Source organism: Sander lucioperca, chromosome 9, assembly GCF_008315115.2.
Source record: "Sander lucioperca isolate FBNREF2018 chromosome 9, SLUC_FBN_1.2, whole genome shotgun sequence".
Lineage (NCBI taxonomy): Eukaryota > Metazoa > Chordata > Actinopteri > Perciformes > Percidae > Sander > Sander lucioperca.
In genome coordinates this window covers 33,123,362-33,150,861 of record NC_050181.1, presented here as the reverse complement: position 1 = coordinate 33,150,861, position 27,500 = coordinate 33,123,362, and the positions used below count along the sequence as shown (strand labels likewise).

The window sequence follows — 27,500 nt, the reverse complement described above, 5'->3', positions numbered from 1 at the left end:
ACAGCTGGAGTACCCGAGTTGGTTACTCACAAAAACAAATTGAGACACAGCCAGTAAAAGGATCCCGACTGGTTCTGGCTAACGCCGCCATGCTAACCCTAACTGCTAACGTTACAGGAGGACCAGGCAAGCGGGCCACGGCTGTTTACAACGTGTAGCCTGTTCAGCTGCTGTAGCCGACAACGGTGAGTTATTTTAAGCCAAGAGAGGGGGGATGTAAACTGGTAAGAGAGAACTGTGAGTTTAGCGATTGTTTCCGTAATTCTAAGCCAATAAAGTGTGTTCAGTCGGGTGGAGAGGACGGCAAGGTAGTGTTATTTTTAGTGGTTCCTACCGTAATTCTAAGCCGAAAAAGTGTGTCTGTCAGTTGGGTACAGAGCTTCACGTGAGCACAGGCTTTTATGACTGTCAATATATCCAGCATCTAACGTTAGCTACTCCGCTGTGCTGTGAAGTAATGTCTGGCTATGTGAGATAAGCGTCTAGCAACATTGTTGTGGATGCAGCAGTCTCAGCCTGGCAACCAACGTGAGTCTGGGGAGGAGGGGGCGGGGGAGACGACTCTCTCCAGTATTTTGAATTTTTACTGCAGTAACTATTTTAAACACTAGCTGTCAGTGTTACATATTGCACCTTTAAATGTGTTGTAAAAAAAAAAAATTCATACTTTAGGGACTTAAGAAAAGTCATACAATGGCCTGTCAACATGGAGCAGCTGAAAGCCAAAGAAAATCTCAACAAAATCTATCAGGCAAAGTATCTCAGCAAGTGTTGCAAAAGAATACTGCAAACGCTGAAGGACACACACCTCCATCAGTGAGGAAACAAATCTGTTGTTCAGTGAAGCACATCGCTGAGAGAGGGCTGCTAGAAGAAAAGAAAACCAGAGAAGGCAGGGAACACTATAGCAGGCTTGCTGGCAACCACTGATAAAAGTCAGTGTGAGGCCTGTACTGCACATCAAATGTCTCAATAGTCCCAAGTACTCATTGTTGTGGAGTTGTTCTTGCATAAACTAAAATATCCAAAATCCCTTATATAAGTCATTAATAACTATACAGTACCACCTGAGCACCGTGGCAAAAGGCTGGTAATGTACATGTAGCTGGTGTTGAGAATGACTCAACTTTTGGATAAACGCAAGAAAGAAAACAGACAGAAAACAATATTTGTGAAATATAAACTTTATTTGTTCTACATTGGGGGGTTAACACAACAGGACGTCATACAAATGGGCCATTTCAGGGACACTCCCGTCGCCGCACAACCCTGCATCAAATCGCCGGATCACTGTTTCCTGGTCTGAGTGCAGCCTTACTGCAGCACAGTACATGCAGATAAACGCCGCAAGCCCTCCCTCCCTCCATGCCGCCAGAGCCTGTCATCCGGCGGACTTTTTGCAGGTGGAGCTCAAAGGCGTGAAGGGCGAGTCGCCGCTGGTGATTTGATAAATACAACACAGCTTTTTTTCCTTTTTTGGAGCAAAGGGTGAACGAGGAGCAATATTGTGCAGAGCGGCTTTGAACGGGGGACCAGAGGGAACCAACAGCTCAGTGAGCGAGGAGCAGAAATTCTCACCGCTCCATTCCGCTCCCATGCTCGGTTCCCAACCAGGGGTGTACATTAAAGAGTAACACAGCTATAAAAAAATAAATAAAAAAAACATTTCATATATCCGCATATTTGTGTTTGGTAGAAAAGTAAACACAAATAGGATTAAAAAATTGCAGTGGTAATCTTTAGTATATTTATTTTCACATCATGAGATCATAAAATCTAGTTAGAAAGTAAGCAGAGGTCGAAACGGAGCTAAAAGTACTGGATACTGGAGAAACGTGCTCTGGTTTATTAGCATTTCTTTAAACCAATCACAATCGTCTTGGACGTTAAATGCCGGACAGAGCAACGGTGCCTCTGCAAAATCGCCTCGGGAAGGAACTTGTTTTGGTGGAACATGTGTACTAGGGGCGTTGTAATAAATTATTGCATCGATTACAGGCGATGCGGACCTGGGCGATTCTGCATCGATGCAGTGACAGACCATAATCGATTATTGCCTATGTTGCTTGTTGATTTTCCGGTCGCTGCTTTTTTTGTTTTTAACCTTTTGTCTGCCGTGTTCAGACTCCGCTATATTCAGGAAGTGTCTTTTTTAAGAGCAGATACAATAAAAAGGGGAGTTCATATATATATATATCTGACTGCTTGAATTTGTTGATGAAAACCATGTGTAATAATATATAATAATATTGAAAAGGTGACGCATCGTGATATTGAATCGATTCAAATTGTGCACCGTAGGCACCATTAGCGCCGATGCCAGTGTTAGCAGCATCGGTGCTGCGCCTCTTCCGGGACTGATGGGGGCAGTATTAGAGATGAGCCGATACTGATACCAGTATCGGCTCCGATACTGCCTAAAACGCTGGTATCGGGAAGTACTGGAGATTATGCACCGATCCGATCTACGTTAAAGTAGTTTATTGATGTTCTTTTTCTGTTATAACTGACTGTCAAACTGGAGAATAAAAGAAAGTTCTGGGGCGTTCATTATTTGTTTGTTCATATTTCACAAAGAGTTTAACCTGAGCTAGGCCGACAAAGATAGAAATCATATCACATCCATACAGGGATAGTAGTATACAGTTGTTAAAACATAATAAAATATGACACACTGGTATCGGATCAGTACTCGGTATCGGCAGATACGCAAGTTCAGGTATCAGAATCGGTATCGGGAAGCAAAAAATGGTAGTAGGCAGTACACGCTTCAGAGCGTTCCAGTCGATACATTCAGAAGTAGGAGGTCACGAACAAGTGGCCGAAGTCACACCCTTCTACTTCCGGTACAGGGGACATATCAGAGAATTTCAAAAAACTATGAACGAGAGTCAACGGAGATAGATTCACGGTCCTCTCTTCCTGATTTACAGCCCCCCTCTCTTGGCTTAAACTAACTCACCGTTGTCGGCTACGGCCACGGAACAGGCTACACGTTTGTAAACAACCGTGGCCGCTTGTCTGTTCCTCCGGTAACGTTAGCTAGCAGTTGGCAAGGCGGCGTTAGCCACAGTTAGCCAGGACCAGTCGGGATCACTTTACTGGCTGTGTCTCAATTGTTTTTGCGAGTAACCAACTCAGGTACTCTAGCTATATAATTCAAATGTGAGTACACGAATGTTGAAATGACATAAAATGTCTCCATCTTTCAAATACATCTCCAATATTTACCCGTGGTTTGTAACGTCTCTGGTCACGCAACTGTTAGAAACACTGTTTTGTACTGTTGTTTTTGCACAGTACCTTTTGAAAAGATGCCTGGAAGTCTGGAATGTGTCTTGGGACACTAGTTGTTGCACTATGACCATTAATTGCACTTTATTATGTTGTTCTATGCTCTATTGCACATGTTTGTATGTCTTGTTATGACATTTGGATATTTTTCAAGCATTTTAATAAAGAAGTTCATGTTTCAAGTTAAAAGTACATGGAATCTTAGAAAATCCTTTTTTTTTTTACCGTGGTATCGAAATCAGCATCAAGAATCATGTTATTTACTGGTATTGGCACCGACTACTGAATTTTTGGTATCGTGACACCCCTATTAGTACCTTGTCACAAAAAAAGATATTCAATTATTGAAACCATGTATAAAGTGATGTGGGGTGCGTCATGCTGACAAACACCATGCATCCATCATAATCTCTTTCCTCAAAACAGCAAATAATGAATAATTGCTGACATATTACGCACTAAATGAGCGGGCCGGTTAGAAGGTGTCGATCAAACAACAGGTGGTGGAGAGTCAGCCAAAGCCCATAATCAGGTCTTTTTTTTTTTTTTTATGTGGTTTATTGACAAATGTATTCAACATGGTGATTCACCATACAATTACTGTGTCTTTGTGCGACAGTGTTTTTGTCACTAATGAATAAACAACAGGCCCCGATACGCCTACAGGAGCTCTAACAGTCCTATTAGATTCAGCTTGTGTGGGTACAATGAGATTTAGAACGTGTGATGGGTTACACACTGGCAGGTTTCCATTCATGTATTTACATGCGCATGCAGTATCATTAAAAAAAAAAGCTGGATGGAAATGTCAGAATTCGATAAAACTTTATTTGCACACAAAAAAAAACCTCTCTTGAAGAAAATATTTTGTGATTAAAGAGAAGTAACTCTAACGTCCACAATTTAGGAAGTCTAAAGGCGTGCTGACGTTAACGGTAAGCGTATTGTGTCACTTCCGGTGTTCCCGTGTTACAGACGCTAGTTTGCTGTTCCAGCAAAACTTACTCAACTCTGCTTTATTGTTTAAATTAGCGGCTATTGCATTTAAATTACACTAATTATACTCAAGCACTTATACTTCTCTTCTCTTACAGCGACTGCCTCGCTGAGCTCATAATTGTTAAAACGCTGTTAGCTACTTTAGCTCAGCCATTAGCAATGGCTAATTCCTCTCCCTCTCCTACTCTCTCTTGCTCTGTGTGTCACATGTTTAGCTATTCCTCTGCCTCCTTTAGTAATAATGATACATGTAATAAATGTAGTTTATTCGTTGCTCTGGAGGCGAGGCTTAGTGAGTTAGAGGCACGGCTCCGCACCATGGAATCAAAATCGTATGCTTCTGTAGCTAGCCAGCACCCCGTAGCTGGTGCAGGCCAACATGTCAGAGTGTGCATAAGGCCATGCACTGTTTTAACCATACCCTCGACCTTGTGCTGGCATATGGCATTGAAATTAAGGATTTAATATTTTTTCAGCAGAACCCTGTATTATCAGACCATTTTTTAATAACTTTCAAATTTTTTCTATCCGACTATACAAAATTAGATAAAAGCTTCTACACTAGATGCCTATCTGACAGTGCTATAGCTAAATTTAAGGAAGACATTCCAACAGCATTTAACTCAATGTCATGCCTTAATATAACAGAGGACCTTTATGTTAACTTTAGTCCCCCCCAAATTGATACATTTGTAGACGGTGCTACGGACGACTTTAGACTCTGTTGCTTCCCTCAAAAAGAAGATCATGAAGCAAAGGAAACTAGCACCTTGGTATAACTCCCAAACTCGTAAATTAAAACAAATCTCGCGAAAACTTGAAAGTAAATGGCGTTCCACCAAACTGGAAGAATCTCGTTTAGATTGGCAAACCTATAGGAAGGCTCTCAGAAATGCCAGATCAGACTATTACTCATCACTAACAGAAGAAAATAAGAACAACCCAAGGTTTCTTTTCAGCACTGTAGCCAGGCTGACAGAGTCACAGCTCTATTGAGCCATCTATTCCTATAGCTCTGAGTAGTGACGTGAGGTTCTTTAATGATAAAATCAAAACAATTACAGATAAAATTCATCACTTTTTTCCCTCAACTTCTAACGGTTCACCTTTAAACGCAGGACTACTAGAAAGAACAACAAGACCTGACATATACTTAGACTGCTTTTATCCTAAAGACCTTCAACAATTAATGTTAAAAGTCTCTTCAGTTAAGCCACCTACCTGTCTCTTAGACCCCATCCCAACGAGGCTACTTAAAGAAGCGTTACCTGTGGTTAACACTTCATTAGTAGATATGATCAATACGTCTTTATTAACAGGTTATGTACCGCAGTCATTTAAAGTAGCTGTGATAAAACCTCTTCTGAAAAAACCCACCCTCGATCCTGAGGTCTTAGCCAACTATAGACCTATATCTAACCTTCCCTTTCTCTCCAAGATCCTTGAGAAGGTAGTCGCTAATCAGTTATGTGATTTTCTACATAGCAATAGTTTATTTGAGGACTTTCAGTCAGGATTTAGAAAGCATCATAGCACAGAGACGTTATTACTAACGACCTAACTGCTGCTGATAAAGGACTTGTCTCCGTACTTGTCTTATTAGATCTTAGTGCTGCATTCCACACTATTGACCATACCATCCTGTTACAGAAATTGGAACATTTAGTTGGCATTAAAGGAATCGCACTAAGCTGGTTTAAGTCCTATTTCTCTGATCGATCTCAATTTGTTAATATCAACGATAAATCCTTTAAGTACGCTAAAGTTAGCCAAAGGCGTTCCACAAGGCTCAGTGCTTGGACCAATTCTATTTTCCTTATATACGCTTCCTCTAGGCAATATTATTAGGAAACACTCAATTAACTTCCACTGTTATGCGGATGACACCCAATTATACTTGTCAATCAAGCCAGACGAAACCAGTCAGTTAGCTAAACTTCAAGCATGCATTAAAGATATTAAATCCTGGATGACCTACAATTTTCTGATGTTAAACTCAAACAAAACTGAAGTTATTGTGCTGGGCCCCAAACACCTCCGAACTTCATTATCTAAAGATATAGCTACTCTGGATGGCATTGCCCTAGCCTCCAGCACTACTGTCAGAAATCTATGAGTTATTTTCGATCAGGATATATCCTTTAATGCCCATCTAAAACGAACCTCAAGAACAACCTTTTTTCATCTTCGTAACATTGCCAAAATTAGGAACATCCTGTCTCAAAACGATGCTGAAAAACTAGTCCATGCATGTGTTACTTCCAGGCTGGACTACTGTAATTCCTTACTATCAGGTTGCTCAAATAAGTCCCTTAAGACTCTCCAGCTGATCCAGAATGCTGCAGCGCATGTTCTGACAAGAACTAAGAAAAGAGATCATATTTCTCCTGTATTAGCTTCTCTGCATTGGCTTCCTGTAAAATCCAGGATTGCATTTAAAATCCTTCTCCTGACCTACAAAGCTCTAAATGGTCTAGCTCTTAGTACCTTACTGTTCCACTAGAGCACTACGCTCCCAGAATTCAGAGCTACTTGTGGTTCCTAAAGTCTGTAAAAGTAGGATGGGAGCCAGAGCCTTTGGCTACCAGGCTCCTCTCCTGTGGAACCAGCTCCCAGTCTGGGTTCGGGGGGCAGACACCGTCACCACATTTAAGAATAAATTGAAAACCCTTCTCTTTGATAAAGCTTATAGTTAGGGAGTGAGGAGTTGCAGCGTCCGCCTAGCCCGGCCCACCTGCTTCTCTTCATAGTCGTCAGATTCATCTATCATATAATCATAATATAATCAAAGTAGAGGGAGGCAGGCCAGTACAGCCCGATCCAGTTGGGGAGAGTTCTAGCCCGACCAGGCTCCTCTCCTTAACCTGTCTCTCTTAGTTATGCTGTTATAGTTCTAGACTGCCGGGGGACTTCCTTCCTTCCTTTGACACACTGAGCTGCTCTCTCCTGTCTCTTTCCATTTGTTTCTATGTGTGTGCATCCTTGTCCCAGAAATGCTTGTTACTAACCTATCTCTGGGGAGTTACCTCCCCGGAGTCCTTATGTTTTGTTTTTTTTTCGCCCATCATATTTTCTTGGATTAGGATGGCACCAAGATCTTGGTTGCAGCTGTCACCGTGGAGTAGAGTGTGGTCTAGATCTACTCTGTAAAGTGTCTCGAGATAACTCCTGTTATGATTTGATACTATAAATAAAATTGAATCGAAATTGAATTCAAGTGGCTTTTACCTTTTCTGTTTTACCAAGAGCTTCTTTGTCTCCGTGTGCCTTGGTGGCGACCTGCTCTTTAACGACCGGAGCGTCGTCATCGTCGCTGTCCAGGATCTGACGGCTGCGTTTGGCAACCTTCTTGGTGACGGGTGAATCAGCCTTCTGAACACCGTTCTGCACCTTCAGAGGGCTTTTCACAGGTCTGGAGATGAGCACAGACACAAGAAATAAAGAAATAAGTAAAGCCATAAGCCTCATTCATTTGGTAACGTTTAGGGATAGACCGATTATTGGCCCTGGCCGGTTATCGGGACATTTTTTGGCAGTTTGCAGATTATCTGTATCGGCGTTTTATTTGCCCGATAACCGATAAAGTTAATGAATTAAAAAGTGTGCTACTTTGGCTCCGCTACAGCTCTGTATCTGTCCCTCTGCTTCTGTTTCACTCACTGACTCTGACTTAATGTCCCGCCCACAACACTATCTATCATTTAGATAATAATTGCTCAAAGCATTTAAACAAAGTTTTGTGTTGGAGTTTGTAACATTCCAAAATGTTATTTTATTTAAAGATATTCATTTTCACTGTAAATGCTTATCGGTTCCAAATATCATTTATCGGTTTCATTAACTACTAATAATCAGTGTCTGTATCAGCTTTGAAAAACCAGTATCTAGTATTGTAGTACAGTACCTTAGTAGCGTTCAAAAGCACAGCCACAAGGTTCTATAATATGTATTCTAGAAAGGATCAAGTCAATAGTAAGAGCAGTAGAACACAACAGAGTGTCAGACATATAAAATCGCTGCTGAATGAGTCATAAAAAAGATGTCAAAGCAATGATGAAAAGACCATTACATTAACGCAAGAGTATTAAAGAGGGTTTAAAGACATGCATTAAAGATGATACAGTCTGCAGATAATGAACACTATCATCAAAGCGGCGATGAGATGCAAAACAGAAGTCTCTTTTGATTATAACTACTACAAAAAGTTGTACTAAGCAACTGAGGTCTAGGACTCAGAGCGAGTCAGAGATAATTGCCCATATTCAAGCTGTCAGTTAAAGTTTCAACATAAAAGTATGTTTGAAATGAAGCTGATGCACCGATATGGTTTATTGAGGTCTCAGAGATTAGTCTTCCCGCCCATATTGGCCATTCTGTTTGGGTACAATACAGGTATCTTTGAAGTAGAGCTGGGCGATATGTAGAAAATCAAATATCCTGATATTTTTGACCAAATACATCAATGTCTATACAGCGGCGATATTGTAGGGTCGACTATTATTGCTTTCACAAAATATTTAGACAATGAGAGTTTAGATAAATAATCATCAGTAATGTGGATTTAATAACTAAGTGGGCAAATAATAGAACAGCTAAAACAGTCTGGTAAGTTCAGAAAATGACATCACTTTACTGTAATGCAGCATTTAAAACCAGGAAAAGACAACACTTGTCATATCACGATATTACAATATCCAAAATTTAAGACAATATCTAGCTTCATATATCGATATAATATTGATATATTGCCCAGTCCTACTTTGAAGTATTTATAAAAGACAATGATATCTCCATTCTTTTGCTGATCTGACACTTGTAATAAATAGAATAATCTTTCAAAAAAAAAAGTTCAGGTTTCTCAATTCCCCAAACATGAGCAAGTATTAATAAAAAAAAAACACTTGCATAATAAATTGGTTCAGTCAAGAAGGGAGATCTGTGTCAAGAGTGCTAGCAGCTACAAATCCGATGCAAATGGACAGGTTGTTCTCCTTCAGACACTCATCTGACAGGAAGTTTGTAGTTACCGGATGGAGTTCTGTACACCTCTCCATCAAATATTGTATGTACTAGGAGTGTGACCAGACACTCAGCCCACGAGACACAAGGTTTTCACACTATTTTTAATGAAAACTTCAATTAAGAAATATGACTGGAAAAATAGCCTTTACTCAGAACCAAGCTTGACAATGTAACCAAGCATTTCATTGCAGTAGTAAACAAGGAAGTATGCTGCTCTTGTATTGATTTATGACCATTTTTAGGATGAGGGGAGAAAATTTCTCTTTGTTTAATATCAATAAAAGTAAAGTTAGGTTTTGATTTCTGCTTCCGACTCATTTAAAAATATAAGACAGAGAAAGATCTGCGCGAGTCAGCGCCACACTGAACTGCACGCTGCAGTCCGTGTATGGGTCGGTCAGTCGGGCGCGAGAGAGAGACACCGTACCCTCTAACGCTGGGTTTCATCGGCAGCTTTTTACAGCTGCAACTCCGCTACCGCTCTGCAAAAGTGAACTCAGTCAACTTTGGCGAACGGGTGGGGGATCTTCTATGCTAATTTAGAGGTCCAAGCCAAACTCATCTTCAAAGCCAGATGTATTATAAGACCAACCAGGTCAGACTCCGTCCACTGACGGCTGCTCTGCACTTGTGACAGATATCGCGAGACAATTTTTACCTGGACGATAAGTCTCGTAAGGTTCAACAATGTATATATTTTTACACGTTTTTCACGGTCTTAGTCATTCAAACAATGACTAAAACACGTTTACTTCAAAGCTGTAAATGAGGACTTGAGAACTTGCAAACATCAGAACTTTCACGGGGTTTCCTTTTTTTTTTATGTCAATTGACTAGGTGGCAGTGATGAACCTTAACGCTGGTTGCCACCCGCCACAAAATGGGAGAAAAAAGTAGAAGTGAGTGCACTTGTCAGACAGCACAGATGGCAGAGAGTGGTAGGTGAATGGCAAGGTAAAGAAAAATAGCAGGGTTTCTGCAGGTTTCAGAAAGTCAAATTTAAGACTTTTAAAGCCCTTTTGAAGACTATTATGAATGAAATTTAAGACCTATATAACAATTAAAAAAAATATTTTATTAGCAACTGGCTTTAACCAAGCCCTAAATTCAGTTTTTTTCAAGCAAAAGTATCACTAAACTTGCACCTATCCATAGCTTAAGAATGAAATCCATTTTATGTCTGTGGTATAATCCGAAAGAGACTCGCACCAATAACACAAAAGCTGACTGGCTGCAATTTAAATTGCATGTTGGTAGTCGTAATACAGCAAATTATATTTGGACTAGCGAAATAAACAACTACAACACCACGGAATCAAACAGGAGAAAGAATTTCAATGAGCATTAGAGGTAGCGTTGCATGGACATAGGAAAACTAAGACCCTTTTAAAATTATTTAAGACCTAGAACACAATACTTCAGCTAAATGTAAGACTTTATAAAGGCCTAAAATTTTTATTTTGAATTTTTTTTTTACTTTTTAAGACCCCGCATATATAGGTCAGAAATTGACAGCTTTGTTGACTGAATGTATTGCTAAGATATTCTGATTTAACAATGTTAGGCTTTTACAAAATTATACTATAACTTTGATTAGTGTTAAAGTGTTCAAAGCAAACTGATGTCTCACCTTGTTATATTTTATTTACAGTTTGTCAAATGATATCAAAGACTCTATAACTAAAGATGGCACATTTCAAGCCGCGCCAATAGTATGAAATGGTATATAGCCTACACTTCCTGTCTTATGTGTGGGCGTTGCCTCGTTTGTAAGTGTAGTGAACGTTGTGCGGATAGATGAAAAGTTATATTTGCATAATTTAATCATATTTTCTTTTGCCAAGATTAACTATTTACGCATTTAAACTTGAAGCCATAGTTAGCATGCCAACATTTTTTTTTAATCTGTGGCGTTTGTGAACCTTAGCTGATGTTTTTTTAGCCGTGTGTCCAGATCTCACAAGAGTTTGTTGCAGAGACAAAAACAGGTCTGGAACAAAGTTCATTTTCTCCTGATCGCAAAAAAATGTTGTGTGAAAATGTTGGGGAGATATGTAGCATGTCAAAAAAAAAGGGGTCCAATATTTACCTTGGTGACTATGGGGCGAAAGAATCGCTCATAATCTGTGTTCCCGTTCACTTCTTCCACTCACGTGACACAGATACAGGAAAAGTTGGGGCGTGTCAGTTATTAATAAAAAACATCCATGGTTCTAAACCCTCTCTGATAATGTCAATCAGATGTTGTAGTCTATGCGCACCTATGGCAACCCTGAACCCACAGAGCCCCAATCCATACATCCCCAAATCCCAATTTCACCCCTGGTAACAACCTCCTATTCTGTGTGATTTAAGAAAAAAAAGGTTTTACTTTTTCACTGGTCCATCTGTGGATTTCTTCTGCATATCCTTGTCCTTGCACTTGGGCTGAAAGAAGGATCTGATGGAGGAGGAAGAGAACAGTTAACGTTAATGTCCTGACGGGCGTTAGAATGCTTATCATCAGTGTATCATAAAAAAGAGTAATACAGTCATTAAAACAGTATATTTTGCCGATGAAAGCTGATGTTTGTTTAACTTCAGGTTAGTGGGCTGGTAAGTTAGCTCAACGGTCTGAATTACGTTAACGTTAAGTACGTAGCTGGTTGCCATCTGCTAACTTAGCTAGCAGACAAAAGTTAGCGAGCCTTATTCAGCTAACGTTAGTGTTAAGGTAATTTCGTCTGGATCTGCTCAAACTTTTCCTTCCGTCGTGTCAAAACAAATAAGCTAACGGTTAAGGTTCAGCGTTAACACACACGGTAACGTTAACGTTACGTTATATGACAAGAGTTGGGAGTCTGGCGTTTCTCAGTACCAAGTACGCAGATTGATAACTGTTGAAGCAAAAAGTGAATCCCTTACCCCATCAGACGTTGCAGACTAATGCATGCTAATGCTAACTTAGTTAGCCCTAAAATACAGCTAACGTTACACCCCTGTAGGCATTTTTAGAACCCTAAACACAACTCACAATACACTTAACTAACGTTAGCTGACGTTAGGTTTACTTAGTTAACGTTAACGTTACATGCTAATACAGATTCAAGCAGTCACCAAGCCAAAGATCCTTTATACTAGCTAAACCGTCTCTGACCAAGCTAACGCAACCACCAATAGCAGGCTAAATAGAAACCATTCCTAGTTATCAACGTAGTACTTACGCGATGCTCCGCTGCATGTTGTCTTCAAATTCGTCCTTCACCTGATAGATACTAGATTAAGACTAATGGTTAAATTACAGCACAGGGTCCAACATCCACATACAAATACATCAACCAACTCCCGCGCTGCAGAATGACAAATATTCGGCGCCAAAGTGACATCCCAGCCAAAGATCGTCGAAAAGAAACGCGGAGTTAGCCTACTCGTTAGCTAAAATCTGAGCCGTTTTCCGTTCTCCAAACTTGGTCATTTTGGATTTTGGTCTAGTCTTGCTAGACTTGGCACCTTGTAAAAAGGAAAAAGTAAACATGTAAGCCCTGACAAACAGTGAAACTGTGATACATACCACAGAAGATTGTAATTCACTTAAGTAAATCGTAAGAACGTTCTTTATGTTAAGGTGTCTTGATATTGTTTGCAATATTTAAAGATAACATATTGAATACAGAATGTGGTAAACAAAAAAACAGCATAAATTAGCCTATGCGTCTAGTTAGATGCAATTTAATAATCACATACAATTAAAAAAAAAATCTAACCTGGTAAAACCTAAATTACAAAAACATATTATTGTAATAACAGTATTTAAAAAAATAAATAAACCAAGTTAACCCATATCTTGAGTTTTACCAGTAAACTGATTTGGAATTAGGGTGCCGTAACAGAGTGATACATCTGCTTTTTTAACACATCTCTGCTCTGACACTTTCCCGGGAAAAGCTGTGTTGTGAAAAGTTTGTGGGATGCCCAACATGCTACTGCCCCCTGCTGTGTCGGAGTGCAAACTGCAGACATCAGCCCTGGTCCTGATGCTGATGCTGCAAAGAAGACATTAAGGCTCCAGGGTTTCCCCCAGAAAAGTGGCTTTGCCCGGTGGCAAGTGTCTGGCTGGGGCCAGTCATAGACTGATGGCAGCATTAATGGAGAGCCCAATAGTTTCTGCAATAACAGAATCACGGATTATATCGCAAAATTGAGAATGTAAAGGAACACGCTGACTTAATGGGACTTTAGCTTATTCACCGTATCCCCCAGAGTTAGATAAATCCATACATACCCTTCTCATCTCTGTGCGTCGTAGTAACTCTGTCTGACACACCCACCGCTAGCCTAGCTTAGCACAGATGCTGGAGATAACCGGCTCCATATAGCCTACTGCTCCCAATAAGTGACAAAATAACAAGGTCACATGAGACACAGCCATCTTCTAACCGTATACATACTGGGAACTATTCTCCACAGAAGGCGAAGCACTGCTACTTCTGCTACTTGGGCGGAGTGATTTGCTCGCAGCATCTGAGAAGCCCTGTGGTGAGGAGTAGTGAGTTCGCCTGGAGTTCGCTCAGAGTTGGAGTAATATCACTGCGCCCAACTAGCAGAAGTTGCAGTGCTTCACCTTCTGAGAATATAGTTCCCAGTATGTATACGGTTAGAAGATGGCTGTGTCTCATGTGACCTTGTTATTTTGTCACTTATTGGGAGCAGTAGGCTATATGGAGCCGGTTATCTCCAGCATCTGTGCTAAGAGAGGCTAGCGGTGGGTGCGTCAGACAGAGTTACGACGCGTACATAGATGAGAAGGGTATGTATGGACTAATTTAACTCTGGGGGATACGGTGAATAAGCTAAAGTCCCAATAAGTCGACATGTTCCTTTAAAAAAGCAAAACACAGATTCCATAGGGCCCTACATTAAGTCAGTGCTAAAAGCTAACTGGAGATTTTAAAATATGATTGTGTCAAAGTTTCCAATCCGAGCCACCCCACTGTAACTGTAGTTTAAAAAAATGTCTTAAAAATACATTAAAAAAATAAATCCCAGTGGCTTAGGCCTGGTGGGCCACCAGGCTTGCATTACACGGAGGGGGGGGGGGGGGGACCCTGGGCTCCTTACATGAAAATTTCAGTGTCTGTTTATATGCATCATTTATGCAGCTCTGGTAATGAAGAAGGAGGGAAAATGCAAGACAAACAGCTGAATAATGTAAGTTGGGTGCAATGCTTTATTTACTCAAACGCAAGTACCATGTTGTTAATTGTTAACAAGTGCAATTCCCCTACTGCGCCAAGAAGTGCTGACAGAAGAAAAGTCGCTTCCTCAGTATTTCTATCAAACACACGCATACACACACACACACACACACACACACACACACACACACACACACACACACACAAACACACCATGGTCCAACTCAATAAATAAAGTGAATAATAAACTACTGTTCAATGACTTTAAAAAAAAAAGCAATATTTGAGAGATTTGAGGAGGCAAAGCAGTCCATCTGTTGTACAATGTTCCTCTTCCTCACTCTCTCTCCCCCATTTGTGCGTCATTCCCCGCTCGCCTCTCCTCTCCTTGAATTTCAGTCTGCTTCACTCCACTAAACAGGCTTCGACTGATGTGGTTCAGATCCCACCCTGCAGGGCTCTTGTTCGGCCAGCCGTTAGCGCTCACATGGAGGGCCGAGGGGAGCGGTGGGAGGCCTGCCTCCCTTATCTCAGCCCCCAGACGTGCAGGGGCGGAGATGTAGGGAAAGTGGCCGTGGAGAGCCCCCCTGGGGGTGGGGATGGACTTAGGGAGGCAGCACGGGAGCAGGAAGGGGTAAGGCACAGACTGGACTGCTGTCAGAGAACAGAAAGAGAGTCACATTAATCGCAAAGTGCAAATAAAATTGTCTTCATGAGTTTCATGTGTGGAAAAGACAACAGGAGCTCAGATACATATTCATTTGCTTAATATTCATACATATATAAACTCTTTTCCAGAAGGAACGTGAAGCATTGAATGGGCCTCAAGTCATTCACAGCAAAAGGCATTTGTTCATTGTGAAGGCACTTGTGAGATTTGTTTCTCCAAGTAAAAATTGTGTGGTTGGGAACTGGTTAGCAGGCTTCTGCCAGTACCGCCACATACAGTAATTGATAACAACGAAGGTACACGTCACACACATAATCTTTCAAATAAAGAGATTTAGTGTTGTGTCCTGTCTTTTGATGTCTGTTTAGCAAGTGTATTAATTGAGTATATTTTTGAATTGTGGAATGTAACTAAGTACATTTATCCAAGTAGGCTACAGTACTTAAGTACAAATGTTGAGGTACTTGAGTCTTTTCTTGTCATGCCACGTTCTACTTCTACTCCGCTACATTTCAGAGAGAAATATTTTACTTTTTACTCCACTACATTCATCTGACATATTTAAGATTTTTGCACACAAAACACATGTCTAGCTGAAATGATAGTTGATCGATAGAACCGTTGTGGATCGTTTCCAGTTTCTAAACTGTGAGGATGTTTCTGTACATTTTCCTGATGATACTTACATACTTTTACTTAAGTACCATTTTCAATACAGGACTTTTACTTGTAACAGAGTATTTTTACAGTGTGGTATTAGTACTTTTACTTAAGTAAAGGATCTGAATACGGAATTGGAGTCTGAGTCTTCCATGAATGTTAGCCCGGATATGGCTGCAGTTGTGCAGGAGGTGTACTGGCTGGGGAAGAGGATGATGGTGATGAAGAAGGATGGGTAGATACCACCACAGTTCCAACCAATAACCCAATAAAAATGATGGATTGCTCCTAAAACTTTTTGTTTGTGGATCTTCTTCCTCTGTGCCATGGAGCTCCACTGTTGTCCAAAAATTATTAAAAAACACATCAATGAGCCACACATCCCTCCATTACCAGGAAAGTAAATATATCCTCCTGCTGTGAAGAACACCAAATGTGTATCAATCCGCAGCTGAAAATAATCCCTAACTAATACACAATGTATTCCTGTTTGAGTAGCCTTTACTAAAAAACTACAGAGCTCAGCTGTTACAGGAAATTACAACGCCATTTAGAAAAATATTTGCATTAATGGGTGTTTTACAGGTTTCTATATGTATGTAGTAACATGTATGTTTGTATGGATAGATGAGAAAATGTATGGATATACTTTTCTCACAATGTGTCACTTTGTATTTGCATTTTATCTTTTCCTTTTCTTTGTAAAGCACTGTATAATCACTGGTTTTTATAATGTAAATGCACTTTATTATTAATAAAATGTTATATTATAATTAGTAGTAGTATTAGTAGTAGTTGTTGTTGTAGTAGTCGTATCAAATTCCATATTTATTTATCTTCCTTGTAAATATAATGCAGTTTTCCTTTTTATTCCTTTCTTTAGTGCTAATATTGTTCTATTTTATTGTTTTATTCTATTCTATTTTACATATTTAATTATTTGTTTATACCTTTTCTTGGTGTGCAGCATCGAAGGGGCTACAACTGCATCTCATTGTGCAATCCTGTATTGTATAAGGACTATAAAGCTGAACCATGAACCTTATGGCCCATTTTTAAAGTTTATGTCTTGTTTTATACAGTCTATGGTAGGAACCAATGGGCTTGGGGCTGAGAGCCACAGACAGGACCAACATTTTGTCTGTTTTGGTATTTACTGTACATGGCATTTGTAGACTATAAAAAAATATTTTGTCATTTCATTCTTAGATCCAATTGGTTTTTCGGGCAAAAAAATCTCCCTTTGGTGTTTGCATTCACTCTCAGACTGCAGACAAAATCAAAAATCAACAAAACTGAATGAATGCCTTTGCAAATCATAACAGGCTCACTGTGAGAGGCTGTGAGGCATGCCTGAACCCTGCTGCTTTGCAGGGGAATCACTGACGGGTGTGTTCTTACCTCTGTCCATCAGCGAGCCCGCTCCTCCACACAGGGGCAGAGTGCTCTCGGTGGGGAGGAGAGGAAAGGTAAGAGGGCCGCTCGGCACCAGCTGGAGGGTGGACGCATGGAGGATGAGATGGAAGGATGGTTGAAATGAGAACATGGATCTTTTAATACAATACAGTCTGACTGTGTGCTGTGTGCACAAAACAAGAACACACAGCAGAGCGAACAGTATCACTACATATCTAATGTTAAATTTGACTGTCTTTACATTTTTATTAGAATACTTTTTGTTTCATATTGCTTAATAACTTGTTTTTATATTTACCATACAAATAGATTTATGAAATAATATAAACCCATCCTAATATTGTATTAATGTACATATAACTGTTTATTGTGTTTTGTCTGATGCTTTGGCAACATTGTTATTGAAACATTCATGCCAATAAAGCCCCTTGAATTGAAAACTGAATTCAAAACAAGCGCTTCAGAGATGTTCCTGATATTTTGTACACTGGTGGAATCATTTAAAATTGAAATACAATAAAAAAAAGTTATTATAATACATGATATAAAGAGTTTTATTCCAAACTGGGATTTCAATTTACAAAAACTAATGGTAGATTTTTAAATAGACTGCACGTATACAGCACTTTTCTACTTTAATTATGAATGATGGTGCTTTCTAAAGGATAGAAGGCAACCTAAGCCCTTGGTTTGCCTGTGAACATGATATTACTTTAACACACTGACTCCCCTCTACATTGGAGGATCAGTCACTCAATTTTATAAATGATAAAGTTGAAATAATTGTTTCTATTAAAGTTGGTCCATTTTTATTGTATTTATAGTGTTTTTGGAATAAAACTCTTCTTAAAGGACTCAACCCATGTTTTGAGAAACTGATCAAATTGCAGCTTATGTGATGAGAAATAAAAACGATAGGTATCTCCTAGAGACAAACGAGTTGCTCTTTTAATCATTTGATATAAAACCTAATATAATCAGTTTTCAGTGAAGTCCTTTGTGATGTGAGATGTGTAGATGTGGTGATGACCTGATGGCTCGGGGGTGGTGGTGGTGGTGGAGGTGGTGGGTATCCTGGATAGTTGACCAGGATGAGTTTGCTGAAGTTGAACTTGTAGGTGAATCTTTTCCCTTTGGTCTTGTGCAGGATGCGTTTGTTGTAGTAATATCTGGAAGTCAAATGTTTTCTGTGTCAGACTACACTCTGACTGGGTCTACTGGACTGGACAGTAAGTCTATGGGATGCCCAAATGGCATGTGTTACTACGTATATGTATCTGCGGGCATTTGAAATTTAAATTTGCAATTTTAACATATGTTGGCGAGGAGAACATTTTATTTACAGCATCGGCCTGAGGGAGAAGCTGCACAGAGAGGGAGGATTCCACACATTTACAGTTAAAGAACTGTGTGTGTGTGTGTGTGTGTGTGTGTGTATATGTGTGTGTGTGTGTGTGTGAGTGTGCGTGCGTGCATGTGCGTGTATCTGTGCGCGCGCGCGCGCGCGTGTATGCGTGTACGTGCATGCGTGTGTGTGTGTGTGTGTGTGCGTGTGCGCACGTGCGTGTGTGTGTATGCGTGTGTTTGTGTGTGTGTGTGTGTGTGTGTGTGTGTGTGTGTGCGTGCGTGCGTGTGTGTGTGCGTGCATGTCAGTTTAGAGTTAGTTTTAGTCAGCATTGCTAAATCGGCAAGGAAACTCAGTGCTAGCCCATTGTCTAACCACTAACGTAGTAGGAAGTTCTGTGGATTCACTCAGTGCAGACTCACTATTTTAGATCTGATATATAGGCTTTCAATGTGGACATAGAAACAGGAACGGAGAAATGCCCACAGTGAATATTTTTTTTAATCGATCAACCTAATTTTGATATGCTACATCTATACACCAAACCTATAACCTATAAGCATGTTATTTCAGAAGTGAAAGAATGGCTTTTGTTGTGAATTTGCTTTTCACAATGACTCAAGGAGAGACTTCACTCGCTCGACTCATGGGTTAATTTAAAGACACGGGTGAAAGATCCGAGTGAGTCACGACGAGGTTTAGTGCATGCGTGTGTGTGTGTGTGTGTGTGTGTGTGTGTGTGTGTGTGTGTTTGTGTTTGAGTGTGTGTGTGTGTGTGTGTGTGTGTGTGTGTGTGTGTGTGTGTGTGTTTGAGTGTGTGTGTGTGTGTGTGTGTGTGTGTGTGTGTGTGTGTGTTTGTGTGTGTGTGTGTGTGTGTGTGTGTGTGTGTGTGTGTGTGTATGTGTGTGTGTGTGTGTGTGTGTGTGTGTGTGTGTGTGTGTGTGTGTGTTATATACGTGTCACTATGATGACACGTATGTCTATCACCTGAGCGCCCGGCTGAGCTTGTCGTAGTTCATGTGTGGTTTGCCCTTCCTCTCCCCCCACAGCCTGGCCAGCCTCTCGGGGTCCCGGATGACGAACTCACCCCACTCCCCTCCCCAGCCGATGGCCCCGCCCTCGCCCCGCCCCAGCAGCTCCAGCAGGAAGTGCCACAGCTGGACCTGCCTGGAGCCCGGCGACCAGGCTGGTTTGTAGGCCCAGTCAGGGAAGAGCATTGCTGTAGAGACACCAGGTAGTCTTGTAAATGACGGGAAGTAGTGTTGTGACCAAGTCATCTTTGCTCAAGTACCAAGTAAGTCTCAAGTCATTTGGTCTCAAGTCTCAAGCAAGTCTCGAGTTCTTTTTGGAGCAAGTCAAGTCAAGGCCCAGGTTATGTCAAGTCAAGTCTAGTCGAGTCCTTAGTTAAGGCAAGTCCCAAATCAAATCACTTATTTTTACACCCAAGATAAAGCACCTCGCTAACACGTGAACCAGCCAATTCAGTTCTGATATTTGCATATCAGGCTAACATTAGTTAGCAAGCTAACGTTTGTTGTGAGTGAACAGATTTTATCAGGCCAATGTAGGGTGACCAGACGTCCCAGTTTACACCAACCACTATGAAATTGTCCCGGTTGTCAGCGATTACATAGCCGACGTGGACTTATTATAGCCCGATCATTAACTAAACCCATGTAGAAAGACTAATAAAGCATTCAGCAGCCAGCGTTACAATGTATATTTGTAAACATTGTTGCAATGCCTCTTCTTATCTGTCACGTTTTAACCAGTCCCTCCAGGATTTCGCAGCCCAAAATGCCTGATTTTGTGGGAGCTGTCCTCAATTTAGGTCATCGTGTCGTCTCATCTCCGGTTTTTCCTGCATCCACCGTGTGTGTTTGTGTGTGTGTGTGTGTGTGTGTGTGTGCGTGTGTGTGTGTGTGTTTGTGTGTGCGTGCGTCAGTCGTGGGGGGAACTGAGCAACAGCCCCGCCCACTGCAGAGAGCCGACAGGATTGAAACAGCAGCAGCTTCAGCGACTTTAGAGTGAAAAAACGTTACAGTGTACATTAATGTTAAAATGTATACAGGTTGGCAGGACGGTCTGAAATGTTTTGCACGGTCTTTCGCTGTACGTTTTGTTGGTAAATGTGAGATGTTTGAGGCACACACGTCTCATCTTCATATCAGAAACAAGGAAATGAATTTGGCGACGTACGCAAATTCAGATTTTTGAACACAACTTGTGAGTAATGTTGTACCCACCTTACCTAATGCTTTAGTGTTGTTCATGCATGAGGTCATGAATGAGAGGCTATGAACTCATGTCAATTCCTGATGATTCATAAATTATAAAGGAATGAAGTAATGCACAAATCATGAATTAATTCATGCATGAATTCATAATTCATGTACCCTTACCGTAAAGTGTTACCATAACTTTAGTTCAAGCCTGTGGCAGCAGTTCCAAATAATTTGTTTAGTGCCATGCAATGAAAAATATCTTTTCACAAAGTGTTTCACAAGTTCAGTGGGTGCATTTTCCAAAAGAATGCTTCAATTCTGAAAAATAAAGTTGGTTCCACACAAAACTCAATCAATGTCTTTTAATATTATTTCTTAGATATGTAGGCTACATACCAAGAAAATTCATGAATATTAACTGAGATACTCCATTTTGTTGTGAGCAGTAGGCCTACGTGTGCTGTTGGCAAAATTGTGTCTAATCTGTCTGTGTCTATGTCTGACCTGGGCTGGGACATGTTCACATTAAAAAGCGTGTGCGTGCACGAGCACTACGGTCATGTGCAAAGTGTCCCGGTTTTAGTTCCGGGAAATCTGGTCACCCTAGGCTAACATCAGACCTCGTGGCAGACACTTACCGATCAGAATGAGTTTACAAATGACGAACAAAGTTTGAGGTTGTAGTCTGGCTGAAATTAGTGATGAGCAGGTATTGCATTCAACAGTTCAGTTCAGCTAACATTCAAACTTATGAATACACGCAAGTCATCTGAGTCATCATGCCTCAAGTCAAGTGTCGAGCCACTTTCATTCATTCATTTACAAGGCCGAGACGAGTCTCAAGTCATTTATTTTTTGTTATCAAAACGGTGACTCGAGTAGACTCGAGTTTCAAGTCCACATCTCTGCTGGGAAGTCAGTGAAATGCTACTTATCGCTTCAAGTTGAAGCGCTGCTGTACTGATGAGTCCCTGCCAGTACGTTTGCTTATTCATTTGTTTGTCAGTTGTGTAGTTTGTCTTGGAAAACCACATATCAGATTTGGATGAAGCTTGGGGTGGTTATGCATCACTGTTTTGTAGCATTTGTTTTTTAAAGATTTAGTTCAACATTTTGGGAAATACACTTAATCGTCTGATGAGAAGGTTGATACTACTCTAACGTGATAAAACATGTTAATTAGTGAGCTTTAGAGGTGCTGCTAGGCAGATTTTGTTACATTTGGGCAGAGCCAGGCTAGCTGTTTCCTCGTTTCCAGTCTTTATGCTAAGCTTAGCTAACCCACTGCTGGCTGTAGACTCATATTTACCACACAGAAATGAGAGTGGTATCAATCATCTCGTTTACTGTAGCTACTTGACTGCTCTACTTAATAACAAAGTGAAGAAGCATATTTCCCAAAACACTGAACCTTTCCGTTAGAGTACTTTGGGGCGTATGTTATGCCACTTGACAAAGGTCAGACTCAAACCGGGAACTTGGGAAACCCTGGAGCCCCTATGCCACCATGCATAGGCATAATTTACAGGGGGGATGGGGGAGTTAATACATGCAGACATGTCCCGCGTCCTCTCTAAATAGTTGGAGATCTTTACCCCCCCAATGCTGAACCCAAAGTTAGGCCCTTGCCATCATGGCACGTCAGTGTTTTGGCATTTTCAAGTAGTTGAGTTAGTTAGTAAGTAAAAAGCTCCGAATATAACTATGTACTCCAAGTCTCATCATTCCAGATCCAGCCTCAGATGCTAATGTGCAGAGATTCCTTCATTCTTATTCCACATCAAGTCTTTGTTTGTCCTTTTTTTATGTTCAACAATGTGTCACAAATTACATATTACTTGGATGTTGATAAAACATGGGGAAATGAAACATTTCACCATTCAAGAAGGAATAATTATGCAAAACTTTATCTAGTGCAAGTGAGGACACAGAGAATGTGTAATTATTTCTTCCATTATCTTTTTGTTTGTGATCATGAAGCTTTTGTTTTCCTGTGAGCACAAACTAATCACTCCTTCATTACGAGAAAACAATTTCAAGCTCATTATGTTGAGTTTACAACACAATTATTTGTTACAAAGGTCTACGTTTCTGCAGCAAAATAGATATCTGTAAATTCTTCATTTAGACTTTTTTTTTTTTTTTTTTACCTTTATGGAGTGTATGCACCTCACATCCTGTTTCTTCAAACAAACATAGAACGTATAATCTTATTTCCTGTCTTAAGTTAATAACAAATAATTTTTGGAAATTCAGTGTGTCAAGACTTGATGCTTTACAATAGTGATTAGTTCTGCGCTTAGCTAGCATCAGTGGTGGAATGTAACTAAGTACATTTACTCAAGTACAGTACTTAAATGGGCTGTACTCGACATTCAGAACAATAATATAGCAGTAAAGAAATATGTATGTAAAGATATAGTATATAAGTCATGCAGTTGCTTCCCATTCATTGCTTCCCATTCATGTCTATGGGAGCAGCCGTGCAATGCATTCTGATAGCATTGCAGGGACTGTGGAGTAGCTGGGTGTCGAGTCGCCCGCTTCTCATTTGCATAAAGTTGAATCCAGCCAACTTTATGCAAATGAGGGTCTGGCCAGTGCACACAGCATTCCGGGATGGGAGAAAAACGTGCTCTGGTTTATTGGCATTTCTTTAAACCAATCACGATCGTCTTGGGCGGTGCTAAGCGCCTGACAGAGCCACAGTGCCTCTGCAAAATAGCCTCGGGAAGGAACTTGTTTTGGTTGAAAGTGTGTACGTTCAAAAGTTGTTTTATTCGTGCAACAGAAAACTCAAGATTGAACAGAGAGTCTAGCTAGCTGTCTGGATTTACCCTGCAGAGATCTGAGGAGCAGTTAACCATATATTGGCTAAAATCCACCGGAGTTTAGAATGCCAACACAAAGGAAGAGGAAGGTAACGGACATCCGGCCGAAAAGAGGGACATCTGGTGGAATTTCCAGCGGTAGAACGTCAGGGATATAGACTAACCGTAGCCTAACTAAGGAACATTTCTTTCAGGAAAAAAACGAAACGGAGAAATACTGATGTAGGATTAGTTAATATAGCCTACTTGCAGTCTACTGGCTCGGTTTTCTGTTATTGCTGCAAGTTGTAGTTGATGTTGAAAAATGAACAAACATCCATGGACATGTATCAGACATTCCGAGAGCTAGGCCTAAAAGATGCACTTCCTAACGTGGATATTATAAAATAACAAAGTATCCATTTGGAGGGAGCCTGAAAAAATGTAGTATGCCTAATGTAATCTTTCCATTTAATCCGGCTCTGAATATGAGCACAACCTTAAGCGTGTACAGCAGTGAAATGCAACATACACATTAATGCAGCAGTAATTTCCACTCTGGCCCTCCGTCGTGGACACCATACCTGCCATATTAACTTATATCATGAATCAAAGTAGAGAAAAGTGGGGCGCTAAAACTGAAACAGGCCACCTTACAATATCGGTTGCTGATTGGTCAAGAGAGGGGCGGCATCATTTGTCAGTGATGACATGATCACTGTTGCTTTGCTTATTATGATTATATCTATTTTTATCATGCCCCTGTGCTACAGGCGAATATACAATGCACAGAATGAATATATAATAACTCTTACATAAATATGAAACATATCCCACACAAATGACATCCCACACAAACCCACACACATGTAAATAGCTGTGAATGAAGGTACATAAACACACACACACACACACACACACACACACACACACACACACACACACACACACACACACAATAAAAAAAACACTGCTGCAGATCAGGGTTTACACAGACATATATCTTTGTACACACTCAACACACGGATGCACACACAAACACACACACACACACACACACACAGCACACTACACTGTTAGAAAAGTCCATAGAAATAAGGGCTAATATACTGTGTTAATATGAAGGAATTTTCTGTAATGATTTTTCACAAAAACACTGCTGCTGATCAGAGTTTACACAGACATATATCTTTACACACACACACACACACACACACACACACACACACACACACACACTTACTTCTACTCCAGTAAGGCGAGGAAAGGTGTCCTGCTGAAGAGCTACAGCTGTACTGCATCTAAGAACACAGCACACAATACAAACACAAAAACTCCGTAAAAAAAATCTTCATCACTGTGATTGTCATCAGAGTGAAGTGAGAGAGGCGAGAAAAAAAGAGAACCACTTCAAAGAAATATTAATTAGCTGTCATTCAGTGTTAAATTAGCCATCACAACAAGGCACAGATGTGACTGATTGCAGCAACTTCTGCACTTAATATCACTTATAAAAAATGAAATCATCGTCACACACGTTCATTGTAATGACAGATCTAAGCCTAAAGAACAAAGTCTCTTGATCTCCAGACTGTACATTACATCGATATCAACATCGTTGTGAATAAATATAAGGTTTATATATCGCGCCTCATAATGTGCTTGAAATCACATCTACTACTTTACTAATCAGACTCATTTGCAGTAACAGTAAATTTGTCAAAGCATCACTTCCCTGCAGATACTGTTTAGTCTTTTCTATATTTTTTTCCTATAATTTCATCCCATAAACACACACACGGTGCACCCGCAGACACAATGACCTTCCCTGGCGATTTGGAGCAGCCGAGGCAGCCACCATCTTCCCTGGAAGGCTGAAAACTAATCTCTCCGAGAAGTACTTCACATAACCCTTTTCCCCCACTGAATGATGTCCTCTTCCACCAGCTGTAATATCCTCCTATCTTGGAGCAACAACAAAAAACGATGTCTCCCCTTAGCGCTTATTTTATTTCCTTTTCCCATGCAGCAATCCACTCACACATGATCATCGCAGGGTCACAGGGACATTATCAGCTGAGCCAAAGACATTCTACTTTTTTTAGGGCGCCATTTAGACAAAATCAGATTCTGCTTTCAAAAGGCCTAAACGAAAAATAATTAAAACATGACACAACAATAAAAATGCAATGACGCTGAAACAGGCTTGCAAACAAATAAGAGTTAAATTTAGTGTTTCTTTTGCAATTCTATGCAAACTTTGGCTCAGACTGATTTGTATTCCTCCCTTTTGATTGGACGTTTTGTTGGTTAACTACAAATTGAAGCTTGTTCTTCTGGATACCAGCGCCAGCTAAATGCCTGAACATGCAAAATCTAAATCCCCCCCATCAATCTAATGATAGCCAGAATTATTCTGAATGCTACAATTAAAAACAATCAGCATGTCAGTCAAGCACAGAAGGTCGACAGAGAGGGGATTCTTTTTTTTAAAGGACACAAATTCCAGATCTAATTCAAATAATCACTTACAAGAATTCTCCCTTACAATCCTCTCGTTTACAAAGAGCGAGCTAATTAAAGACTCCTGTGTTATAGTTCAGTTGGTCCTGTTACCTTGGTTTGGAGCAGGGATTGGAAAAAGCTCCGTAAGATGACAATGATCAGTGTGTCTGCCGGCCCACTCCGAGTCTGGGAGGACTGAAGGATGGATGGATGGACTGAATCTTAAACCCTGTATCCCATCTCACCCCCCAACCACACACATTTCCACCCCCACGCCCCTGTCTCCTACATCCCTCCCTTTCTCCCCCATATAACAAAATAACAGTTCTTATGCTGACTATTTGCGATGCCTTTTGAGAAAAATTCTGCACACAAAAGAAAATCTCAACTCTTGAAAGAAAAGCCAAACAAATCCTCCCAATAATTGTTTTCTTAAAAGTTGTGATGAATCAATCTGTTGGTCCAATCAGTTAGTTGAGCAACAGAAATGTGATCAACAACCCTTTTCATCATCCATATATATATATATATATATATATATATATATATATGGCTGCAACTAATGATTTCTCCCATTATTGATGATTTGATGTCTGTAAATAGTGAAAAATACCCATTTTAATCTCCCAGAGCAATACAAAACTATATTTTACAAATTGTCACATTTGAGGCATTAATATCAGAGAATGTTTTGACATGTTTGCTTCAAAAATGCCCAATTATTAATTGATGATCAAAATAGTTGCACTAATTGTTTCAGTTGTATCTATCATTAAAGCCATTCATCAACACAGGAGAACTGGTTTAGACAACACAAATGCTGATGTAGCATTGCTGTGTGTGTTATATCAATAAATATGGCATTACCATTTTGAGTATTGGCATAAGTGAATGTCATGAGGGCAAAAGTGTCTGGACTTTTTTTTTTGAAGAAATGTAAATATTTTGTCCACTGTATAAGTTACAATGTTTATTCTTTCACAGTCTGACTCCCAAGACATAGGAGAACTCTTTTAGACAGCAGAAATGCTTGAGTTGCATTGCTGTCTGTGTGATATCAATACATATCTGTGAGATTCAATTTCTGTTATTTTTTTTATTTTCTATTTTTTATTAATTTGTCTTTATGGTCCCATACATTTTTTTTACATTCAAGTGATCACTGCACCACAAATATTCTAATAGCACAGTTTGTCCTGAAAAAATGGTGTTTATAGATTGACTGTGCAGAACATTGTTAATGTTGTACAAGCTTTTTTAGAAAATAAAACCAGTTGTCAAAAATACCTCAGGGCTCAGACCATTCTATTCGGGTTATCGTTATCGTACGGCGATATGCTTATTAACCTTCTTGCAGAGAGTTAGATTGCTACCACTCTC

At 40.2% G+C, this 27,500-nt stretch overlaps 2 protein-coding genes and 1 long non-coding RNA gene across 5 annotated transcripts in view; 1 reads left to right on the top strand and 2 right to left on the bottom strand.

Annotated features, from left to right (window-relative positions):
* lig1 (ligase I, DNA, ATP-dependent) overlaps nt 1-12,788 on the bottom strand; it is a 62,881-nt gene extending 50,093 nt beyond the window's left edge. For all 3 annotated transcript variants that reach the window (XM_031286068.2, XM_036004977.1, XM_036004976.1), the window contains exons 1-3: nt 12,519-12,788; nt 11,687-11,755; nt 7,522-7,705 (exon numbers count right to left, since the gene is read on the bottom strand). In XM_031286068.2, coding sequence (XP_031141928.1) covers nt 7,522-7,705; nt 11,687-11,755; nt 12,519-12,535 — 270 coding nt within the window. In that variant the 5' untranslated portion in view covers nt 12,536-12,788. The remainder of the gene's footprint in view (nt 1-7,521; nt 7,706-11,686; nt 11,756-12,518) is intronic.
* LOC116040618 lies at nt 10,782-27,004 on the top strand. The gene is made up of 2 exons (XR_004102719.1): nt 10,782-10,815; nt 26,915-27,004. It is a non-coding gene; the product is annotated as an uncharacterized LOC116040618 (long non-coding RNA).
* LOC116040599 (ETS domain-containing transcription factor ERF-like) lies at nt 14,579-24,993 on the bottom strand. The gene is made up of 5 exons (XM_031286085.2): nt 24,859-24,993; nt 19,568-19,799; nt 18,266-18,404; nt 17,221-17,311; nt 14,579-15,143 (listed from the first exon to the last, which is right to left on the bottom strand). The coding sequence occupies exons 1-5, from the start codon at nt 24,914-24,916 to the stop codon at nt 14,827-14,829; spliced, it is 837 nt and encodes a 278-aa protein (XP_031141945.1). The 5' UTR covers nt 24,917-24,993; the 3' UTR covers nt 14,579-14,826.
* Nucleotides 27,005-27,500: the final 496 nt, after the last annotated feature.

Bases quoted from the DNA above. Each gene is read 5' to 3' on its own strand.
- LOC116040599 (XM_031286085.2), bottom strand. From the start codon at position 24,916: ATGCAGTACAGCTGTAGCTCTTCAGCAGGACACCTTTCCTCGCCTTAC. The intron at 19,800-24,858 runs GTAAGTGTGTGT...GTGTCTCTACAG, and splicing joins CTCGCCTTACTGGAGTAGAA to CAATGCTCTTCCCTGACTGG. The intron at 15,144-17,220 runs GTAAGAACACAC...GTTCTCTGACAG, and splicing joins GGGCTCGCTGATGGACAGAG to CAGTCCAGTCTGTGCCTTAC.